Raw genomic sequence first — 10421 nt, forward strand, 5'->3', positions numbered from 1 at the left:
TGGGCAACATTGTAAGACTCCATCTCAAAAAAACAAAAATTAGCAGGGTGTGGTGGCAAGTGTCTGTAGTCCTAGCTGCTTAGTAGGCTGAGGTGGGAGGATCGCTTGAGCCTGAGAGGGCAAGGGTGTCCAGTCTGGGCAACAAAACAAGTCCCAGTCTCAGAAAAAAGCAGATGACTATTAGCTCATTGTGGATGAGATTAGATTATCTTAAAAATAACCTTAAAAATTCATTCCCAGCAAGGCGTGGTGACTCACGCCTGTAATCCCAGCACTTTGGGAGACCGAGGTGGGTGGATCTAGAGGTAAGGAGATTGAGGCAAGGCTTTTCTAGGACGCTTACTGGATAAATAATCAGGATTTTTCAACCATAATTGGAAATAAATTTGTCAACCACAATTGGAAATTAAAATTGAATTGCAGTATTCAGATTTATCAATACGCTTCATTTTTTTAAAGTCAAATAATGACATTAAAAGGGTGTTTTTATTTTCTAGAAGAATCAAAAGAACCTGTTGCTGATGAAGAAGAGGAAGACAGTGATGATGATGTTGAACCTATTACTGAATTTAGATTTGTGCCTAGTGATAAATCAGCATGTGAGTGTTCTACAGTATTGATTCTTCCCCTTTTATGTACCAAGCATTCCCAATTCACACACATACACACACACACACACACACACACCTCTCACCTTTACCACCATTACCTCCATTTTACTGCTTTTTCTTCATTTTAGCATTGGTAATATTGGAGACCAAATACCTATTAACATCAAAGGTTGTGAATGTAGTGAGAATATTGTAGACACTCTGTTATCTGGTTTTCTTTTATGAATGGACTCTGTTTAGTTTTACTGATTGGTGCTGTTGACTTAATCTCACCTGCTGGATGGCAGAGGAGTTACAGCAGTTTTAAAGTGGAAGATCTCAGGATGGCTGGAAAGAGCCCTATCAGCTGAGAGGGGCTTCACCCTGATGCCAGCAGTCTTACCAGGACTCTGACCCTTTTTTCTTGGAAAACCCCATGAGCCATGAAGAGATCGTAATAATCTCTCATAATGAACTCTTATTATTTTATGACTTGTCCTTTGCTTCAGCCGCTTTCAAGATTGATTTTACAATTTGGCAAGTTTGTAAATACTGTGGCCTTTTGTGTACCCATTAAATTTATTGGCACTGATGATTATTTTTATTATAAAATTTTATTCTACATTGAAAAAAAAATTGGTTACAGTTTAATTCCCTTGTTCAGTGGAGGCGATGTTCACTGCAATGTGCGAGTGCCAGGCCTTGCATCCAGATCCTGAGGATGAGGATTCAGATGACTACGATGGAGAAGAATATGATGTGGAAGCGCATGGTTAGTGAAATGGATTTTAAAGTGTTTTTTTGTTTGTTTAGTGTTTCATTGTAAGCATTTATTTGTATTAAGGGTAGAGGATTATAGTTCTTTATATGTCTGTAAAATATGCAGTATGGTAAGATTATTTTTATTATTATTATTTTTGAGACTGAGTTTTATTCTTGTTGCCCAGGCTGGAGTGCAATGGTGTGGTCTCGGCTCACCGCAACCTCTACCTCCCAGGTTCAGGCGATTCTCCTGCTTCAGCCTTCCAAGTAGCTGGGATTACAGGCATGCGCCACCACGCCAGGCTAATTTTGTATTTTTAGTAGAGATGGGGTTTCTCCATGTTGGTCAGGCTGGTCTTGAACTCTCGACCTTAGGTGATCCGTCTGTCTCGGCCTCCCCAAGTGCTGGCATTACAGGCGTGAGCCACTGCGCCTGGCTGGTAAGATTATTATTGAAAGAGAATGACACAGTAGTACACTTTATGCCAAAGCCCTTTGCAGCAGACAAATTTTTGAGGGTAAAAAGTAGAGATTGTTGGGAAGAATGGATAAGTAGAGCATATGGAAGGAAAGAAAATGGTAGATAGGAAACTGGATAGTCAGAAAGTCTTTTAAACTGAGGCAACTGCCCCCAGAGAACAAGCTTCTCTCTCTACACCTTGAGAACCTGGATCATTTATGTTGTTTTATTATTACTATTATTTTGCAACAGGGTCTCACTCTGATGCCCAGGCTGGTGTGCAGTGGCGTGATTTCTGCTTACTGCAAACTCTGCCTGCTGGGCTCAAATGATTCTCCCAGCTCAGCCTCCTGAGTAGCTGCGACGATAGGCTTGTGCCACCATGCCTGGCTAATTTTTGTGTATTTTTTGTAGAGACTGGGCTTTGCCATATTGCACAAACTGGTCGACTCTTGGGCTCAAGCAAGCCTCTGGCCTTGGCCTCCCAGAATGCTGGGATTACAGGCATGAGCCATCGGGCCTGGCCTAATTTAACATGTTCCTTCAAACAGCTCACTGCCAAGGTCATTTCTTTTTCTCAGAACCATACTTCATTTATTTTTCTCAGAACTATACTTCATTTATTTAAGAACTCTTTCCCATTGCCTTCCCCAGACCAGAATGCAGTCACTAGTATGATAAGAGTCTTTATAGCTTGAAGTGCTTGCTGTTCTCTTTTCTTTTCCCTACTGGTCTTATGTACACCAATCTGGGTATCCAAAGCCCTTTCTTTCATGTGCACCCACTTCCTGGCCTTAGATAAACACATTTCTGGGATTCTCCATCACATACCTAAATATGTCCAAATATATCCTTACCTTTCTGAGATTTTTGAGTGATTTAAAATTTTTTATCCTTTTTGTATGTCCCAGAATTTCTGATTTTTTTTTTTTTTTCCTGTTTTTAAACAGGGTCTAGCTCTGTTGCCCAGGTTGGAAGGCAGTGGTACCATCACCACCCACTGCAGCCTTGAGCTGCTGGACTAAAGCTGTCCCACCCCAGTCTCCCAATTAGCTGAGACTACAAGTGCACACCACTGTGCCTGGCTAATTAAAAAAACATTTTTTTGGAGAGATGAGGTCTTACTGTGTTGCCCAGGCTGATCTTGAACTCCTGGGCTCAAGCAGTCCTCCCACCTCGGCCTCTCAAAGTGCTGGGATTACAGACGTCAGCCACTGCATCTGGCCCTGATTTTTTTTAAGAAAGGAGCATGTTTTTTAATCAGAAAACATCTTCATTATACAAATTAATGTAAATTAATTTGTGCTCACTTGTAAAATTCCCACCTCAGGATAATGTAGGACTCTCTGACCTTAGGAACACACTTTTTTTTCTAGTCCCTGGACATGGAATTCTTTGGGAATTGCTATTTACTGGCTTGTTATCTCTTTTAATAACCCTAGAGAGTAGGGGCATTTTCTTTGTATTTCCGTCTTCAGCAGTAGCCTATATATGTGTATAAATAAATGTTGAAAAGTATCTCCTGGAAGCCTATTTGGACTGTATGTTACCTTCAGCAGATTCTTTTTTTTTTTTTCAAAACAAAATGTTGCTCTGTTGCCCAGGCTGGAGTACAACAGTGCAATCTCGGCTCACTGCAACCTCCATCTCCGGGGTTCAAGCGATTCTCCTGCCTCAGCCTCCTGAGTAGCTGGGACCACAGTTGCGTGCCACCACGCCTGGCTAATTTTTGTATTTTTAGTAGAGACAGGGTTTCACCGTGTTGGCCAGGCTGGCAGCAGATGCATTATGGATTCCATTTTGTTTTTTCTAATTGTTGTATTTAAACTTTAAGTTTTCTGTTTGTTTAGAACAAGGACAGGGGGACATCCCTACATTTTACACCTATGAAGAAGGATTATCCCATCTAACAGCAGAAGGCCAAGCCACCTTGGAGAGATTAGAAGGAATGCTCTCTCAGTCTGTGAGCAGCCAGTATAATATGGCTGGGGTCAGGACAGAAGATTCAATAAGAGATTATGAAGGTGAGTGTTCTTTTGCATTGTGAACAGTCAGATGAGCACTTGGGCAATAAGTTATGGATAGTCATAAAAGTTCTTATAATAACTAAGAGAAATAATTGACTGTAGTATAGGAAGCAGATACAGAATTATATAGTGTGGGAATGCTTATGTCATTTGTTTTTGGTGATTTTTTTTTCCTCATTACCAAAATAGTCTGTTCATAGTCAAAAACATTCTTTTAATGTGCGCAGGCAAAGTAGACGTGAAAAAAAAAACAAGTGTAATTCTAACTGAGAGATATCCACTATTAATTTTCTGTTGCATCTCTGTATTAGTTTACTAGGGCTATTATAACAAAGTGTCATACAGGCTGGGTGGCTCAAACAGAATTTTATTGTCTAATAGTTTTGGAGGCTAGAAGTCCATGGTAGGTTATCTCTGAGGGCTGTCAATTCAGGCATCTCTTCAGGTATACACACACCCACCAAAGCAAGAGAGAGAGATTTTAAGAAATTGGCCCATGTGACAGAAGGCTGGCAAGTCCAAAATCTGCAGGGTAAGCTGGCAGACTGGAGACCCAGAGAAGAGTTGATGTTGCATTCTGCTGCCTCAGAAGTTCTGCTGGCAGAATCTCTTCTTGCTCAGGGGAGGTGAGTCTTTTTCCTATTGAGTCCTCCAGCTGATTAAATGAGACTCACCACACTATGCAGGGTAATCTGCTTCACCCAAAGTTCACCAGTTTATAAGGCTAATCTCATCTAAAAAATAACCTCCACAGAAACGTCTAGAATAATGTTTGACCAACTATCTGCACACCATTGCCTAGCCAAGTTGATGCATAAGTTTGACTATCACATCCTTCTTATTTTTATTTTGAGACAGAGTTTCTCTCTTGTTGCCCCAACTGGAGTGCATTGGCATGATCTTGGCTCACTACAACCTCTGCCTCCTGGGTTCAAGGGATTCTCCTGCCTCAGCCTCCTGAATAGCTGGGGTTATAGGCGCCTGCCACCACTCCCAGCTAATTTTTGTATATTTAGTAGAGACAAGGTTTCACCATGTTGGCTTAAAGTATGCACTGGCAAAGAAGAGGTAGAAAAATTAAATAGAATTCTGAGAGGCATTTACTATTAATTTTCTGTTGCATCTCCTTTCTTGTTTGTGTCCTTTTGTGTGTGTATATACACTGATTCTTTTTGTGTGTGTGTGTGTGTTTGAGCAGTCTCGCTGTGTTGTCCAGGCCAGAGTACAATGACGTGCCCTCGGCTCACTGCAACCTCTGCCTCCCAGGTTCAAGTGATTCTCCCACCTCAGCCTCCCGAGTAGCTGGGATTACCCACTACTATCATGCCTGGCTAATTTTTGTAGAGATGGGATTTCACCATGTTGGCCAGGCTGGTGTCGAACTCCTGACCTCAGGTGATCCGCCTGCCTTGGCCTCCCAGAGTGTTGGGATTACAGGCATGAGTCACTGCACCCAGCCATGATTCTGTCTTATTTATTTATTTAAGACGGAGTCTCACTCTGTCGCCCAGGCTGGAGTACACTGGCATGATCTTGGCTTACTTCAACCTCCACCTCCTGGGTTTAAGAGATTCTTCTGCCTCAACCTCCTGAGTAGTTGGGATTACAGGCATGCGCCACCACGCCTGGCTAATTTCTGTATTTTTAGTAGAGGTGGGGTTTCACCATGTTGGTCTCAAACTCCTGACCTCAGGTGATCTGCCTGCCTTGGCCTCCCAAAGTGTTGGGATTACAGGCATGAGCCACTGCGCCCGGTCAAGATGTTACCTTTTTTTATTACAGTAATTGCCTAAAGAGTGCCATGTGGACGCTTACTTCATGCCTTATAGCAAATGATTTTAAGGTCATAAATACTTTTTGCTAAGTTGAGATTTTTGGACTTTTATTCATAAGCCTCATTAACACATTGGAGTTGCCTATATATAAAAATTCTTCAGCCTGTGCCAGTCTCCATCTCTGAAGTCCTGAGCACCCACGTCATTATTTTTGCCAGTGAAACACTTTTAGTGTGGCATTTTTAGTGCTTCATGTGCTCCTTTATGTAAGAGGTGTTTATTGAGCTGTACCAGGTACAGGTAATACAGCAGTACTCAAGGGATGAGGTTACTGACTTCACATCAGTGACATTCTGGTGGAAGAAAAGTTAACAGTACATTGAGATACAGCATTGAGATATAGGAGATGCTTGGGCAGCTGTGGAATCGTAAGGGCTGGGCCCTTTGCCCAGCCTGGATAGTCAGGGGAAGTGTTAAGTTTCATGGAATAAGTGACATTTAAGTCAAGATGTGAAAGATGTATAGAGATGGCCTAGGTGGGCTGGGCATGTTTTCTCACACCTGTAATTCCAACACTTTGGATGGCCAAGGTGGGCATATCACAAGGTCAAGAGATCAAGACCATCCTGGCCAATATGGTGAAACCCCGTCTCTACTAAAAATACAAAAATTAGCTGGGCATAGTGGCGCACGCCTGTAGTCCCAGCTACTTGGGAGGCTGAGGCAGGAGAATCTCTTGAACCTAGGAGGCAGAGGTTGCAGTGAGCCAAGATCAAGCCGCTGCACTCCAGCCTAGTGACAGAGCAAGACTCCGTCTCAAAAAAAAAAAAAAAATGGCCCAGGTGAAGACGTTGAGGGGAGATGCAGGTAAAGGGATTAGTCATGTGCAAAGAAGGGTTCAAGAGACTATTCAGATTTGGGGAACTGAAAGTAGTTCAGTGTGAAAGGTAGTTATTATGGTAACAGATAAAGGTAGGATAGTGAACTGGGTAACGTCTTAGAGGAACTCTTAGGTCAGTGGGAAGCCATTGAAGAATTTCATTAGTGTTTCAGAAGGTGACTGTGGTTATAATTTGGAAAACTGGAGAAGAAAAATACTGGAGAGAAAAAGAGAAACCCTGTTGTGTGACTTACATATTAAATAAGAGGTGATCACCTAAATTAGGTAGTGGCAGTGAATATCAAAAGATCTGACAGATTTCAGACTCTGAGGAGATAGAAGCAACAGAAGTTAGGGGCTTGGGGTAAGGGTTTCTAGTTTAAATGGTTAAGAGGCACCCTTTAGTAAGACTGGAAAAAAATGGCATTTTTTAAATGTGGAAAGATGAACAGTTAATTTAGATATGTTACATTTGCATCTGCAGGTGACGGGGTGCCCTGGGGCTGTGGGCAGAAGACATTTTTTGGTGGGCCAAAGAGTTGAGGGGTGACTGGGAGGTGAGGAAGCGAAGAAAACAGCTGTATATGACTCTTTTTTTCTTTTTGGAGATTTTTTTTTTGTGCACTTGTCGCCCAGGCTGGAGTGCAATGGTGCAATCTCAGCTCTCTGCAACCTCTGCCTTCCTGATTCAAACCATTCTCCTGCCTCAGCCTCCCGAGTAGCTGGGATTACAAGCACCTGCCACCACGCCCGGGTAATTTTTTTGTATTTTTAGTAGAGACAGGGTTTCACCATGTTGGCCAGGCTGGTCTCAAACTCCTGACCTCAGGTCATCTACCCACCTTGGCCTCCCAAAGTGCTGGGATTACAGGCATGAGCCACTGTGCCCAGCCAAGACAACTCTTTCCATGGGGCATTAGTCTGTTTTCACACTGCTGATAAAGACATAGCAAGACTGGGCAATTAACAAAAGAAAGAGGTTTCATTGTATTTACAGTTTCACATGGCTGGGGAAACCTCACAATCATGGTGGAAGGCAAGGAGGAGCAAGTCACATCTTACGTGGAAGGCAGCAAGCAAAAAGAGCTTTTGCAGGAAAACTCCCCCTTATAATAACCATCAGATCTAATGAAACTTACTCATTATTATGAGAACAGCACCGGAAAGACCTGCCCCATAATTCAGTTACCTCCCACTGGGTCCCTCCGGCAACACGTGGGAATTCAAGATGAGATTTGGGTAAGGACACAGCCAAACATATCAGGGCTCTTGTTTTTTTCTCTTGTTGCCTCCCACCTTTTATTTAATGAGATGACAAAAATGGGGAAATAAGCAAAAAGCTTGCTGTACTGATTTTTGTCTTCCTCCTGAATTATGTTGTAAGCTTTGTGAGGATAGCTTAAAAAAGCCCAGCAGTAAATACTTAGATCTGTAAAGGGTGAACAGTTGATCCTGCATTTGAAAGTTCCTACGTAGAGTTATTTTAGTATTGAGGTTGAGAATTTACACAGTAAATGTCACAAGACTGATTTTGATGTGGCCTAAATCCCCAGGTAGCATTTTCTTTCTCAGTTTGTCCTTTAAGATTTTTCTTTTCAAAAAAGAGGAAAAAGCAATTCTTACCAGCAGAGGGCACTAGCTTCCTTCTGGTAGAAGTTATAAGTTGCATCTACCTGTTTGAAGTGTATATAGGGATTGCTCAGTAATTTTTTTGTTTAGATGGGATGGAGGTGGATACCACACCAACAGTTGCTGGACAGTTTGAGGATGCAGATGTTGATCACTGAAAATGATTTATGCAGGTTTAAGGTGAGTAGTTCATTTTCTCCCTTGTCACTGATCATGAAACTCATGTGAAATGATTACTTCCTACTTCTTTTTTTTCTTTTTTGAGACAGGGTCTTACACTGTCACCCAGGCTAGAGTGCAATGGCATGATCCTAGCTCACTACAGCTTTGAACTCAAGCAGTCCACCTGCCTCACTCTCCCAAGTAGCTGGGACTATAGGCATACCCAGCTTATTTTAAAATTTTTCATAGAGACAGGGTCTCATTATGTTGCCCAGGGTGGTCTCAAACTCCTGGCCTCAAATGATTCTCCTTCCTCGACATCCCAAAGTCCTGGGATTACAGCTCTGAGCCACTGCGTCCGGCCTATTTCTTTTTCTTTCTTTAAAAAATATTTTTCTTCTTTTAAAGCTCAAATTGTCCCTGACAATTTGCTATTCCATTATTCTGAGAAATATATTGTCCTTTGCCAGCCTAAGTATTTCAACTATATGTTAGATAATAACTGAAGGTCATGTTCATATCATACAGAGCTAGAACTAGTAATTATAATAGTCCTTTATAAACTGTTGTTAAATTGTTGTTCCTCTTTCCCCACTACAAGTTCCTCCTACCTTATAGCATTGTTTTCTTGAATACTGGCTGTCCTGCAGTCTTTAAGATGCTCTTGCTATCCTCCTTTTATTTTACTAAAGCATATAGTAATAGCATGGCAAAATTTATGTGTTTTGACTTGACTCTGCTACCACTATCAGTCATCCAGTTAAGTTATGAGATCCTTTGTTATTCCCTGCAGTGATAAATATTTCAGAATTCCTTCTCATTTCTTCTGATACAGATTTTAGTTCTGAACCTAGTTCTGTAATCATTGGCTTTTCTCCAGTTGCAAGTTTTAATTCTTTTACCCCTGTTCTATTTCGTTTCAGAAACCAGCCTTTTAAAGTTCCAGTTAGCTTCCAAGTTACTGCCATTGTGAAAACTGTATAACATTGCTTCTTATACTGACCATGAATTGTGATATTGGACCTCTGCTTTCTTCTCACGTCCTGCCAGTGGAACTATCAGAAAATAACCTCTTAGAGTTCTATGATTTATATCTTCCCTTAAATACTTAATTTTAATTTCCACATTTACGTTTGTCAGTGGTAGCCATACAGTCTAATATTAGCAATGTCCCCTCTGTTAAAATCATGTGTTCACATCACTGGAGCTCTGTTAACTTTGATTTTTAGCTCTCCCAGTTCCAATTGTCAGTAACTTCACTGTTCTACTTCATGGGAAATATTTTGTTATCAACTTAAGTCTTCTTTCCTTATTTCTCGTCACATTATAGCGTATTAATTTTTTCAGTTCAGTGATACTTGTTTAGTAACTGTTTTATTGCAGTTAGAAAACAGATTTTTGGGTCTTTGGGCTTTCACATATTTCTTTTGAAGAACAGACTGTTCAGAGAGCATCAGCCACTCTTTTATTAATCAGAATCATGAGAAACTCATTTGGTATGTCACTAACAGTTAAACAAATGGGGTGTTACTGCAGTCCTTGGCAAGAATTCTTAGGATTCTTTTTAATGGTGAAATAGTCACAAACTTTTCAATGAACTTTGTTTTCTGTTTATTTTATCCTAGAGCTCAGAGGCAGAGAATTATTTTATTCATAATGTGTTTTTTTTTTGAGATGGAATCTCACTCTGTCGCCCAGGCTGGAGTGCAGCGGCGTGGTCTTGGCTCACTGCAGCCTCCACCTCCCGGGTTCAAGCGGTTCTCCTGCCTCGGTCTCCCAAGTAGCTGGGACTACAGCCACGTGCCACCACGGCTGGCTAATTTTTGTATTTTTAGTAGAGACGGGGTTTCACCATGTTGGCCAGGATGGTCTTGATCTCTTGACCTCGTGATCCACCTGCCTCGGCCTCTCAAAGTGCTAGGGTTACAGGCATGAGCCACTGCACCCTGTTTATAATGTATAAACGTTGTAAATAATGTTTATACATATTCTTCATCTGGATAATTGATCTGAATTCCAAACAATGTCTACATTTTTTTTTTTTTTTCTGACATGGGAGTCTAACTCTGTCGCTCAGGCTGGTGTGCAGTGGCACAGTCTCGGCTCACTGCAACCTCTGCCTCCTGGGTTCAAGCG

General features: G+C 41.5%; 1 protein-coding gene across 4 annotated transcripts in view; it reads left to right on the forward strand.

Annotated features, from left to right (window-relative positions):
• The window catches only part of CLNS1A (chloride channel, nucleotide-sensitive, 1A), a 30259-nt gene that overhangs the window by 16098 nt on the left and 3740 nt on the right, over window positions 1-10421 (forward strand). For 2 of the 4 annotated variants that reach the window (XR_001001461.1, XM_011938931.1), the window contains exons 3-6: window positions 498-599; window positions 1255-1362; window positions 3663-3836; window positions 8214-8303. Coding sequence is in view for 3 of the 4 variants with exons in the window: in XM_011938931.1 (XP_011794321.1) it covers window positions 498-599; window positions 1255-1362; window positions 3663-3836; window positions 8214-8281 (452 nt within the window). In the remaining variant the exon portion in view is untranslated. Of the gene's footprint in view, window positions 1-497; window positions 600-1254; window positions 1363-3662; window positions 3837-8213; window positions 8308-10421 lie in introns of all 4 variants that reach the window. The other 2 variants (XM_011938933.1, XM_011938934.1) reach the window with 2 other exon arrangements.

The sequence above is a fragment of the Colobus angolensis genome, unplaced genomic scaffold (genome assembly GCF_000951035.1).
Source record: "Colobus angolensis palliatus isolate OR3802 unplaced genomic scaffold, Cang.pa_1.0 Scaffold179, whole genome shotgun sequence".
In the NCBI taxonomy this organism is placed as follows: domain Eukaryota; kingdom Metazoa; phylum Chordata; class Mammalia; order Primates; family Cercopithecidae; genus Colobus; species Colobus angolensis.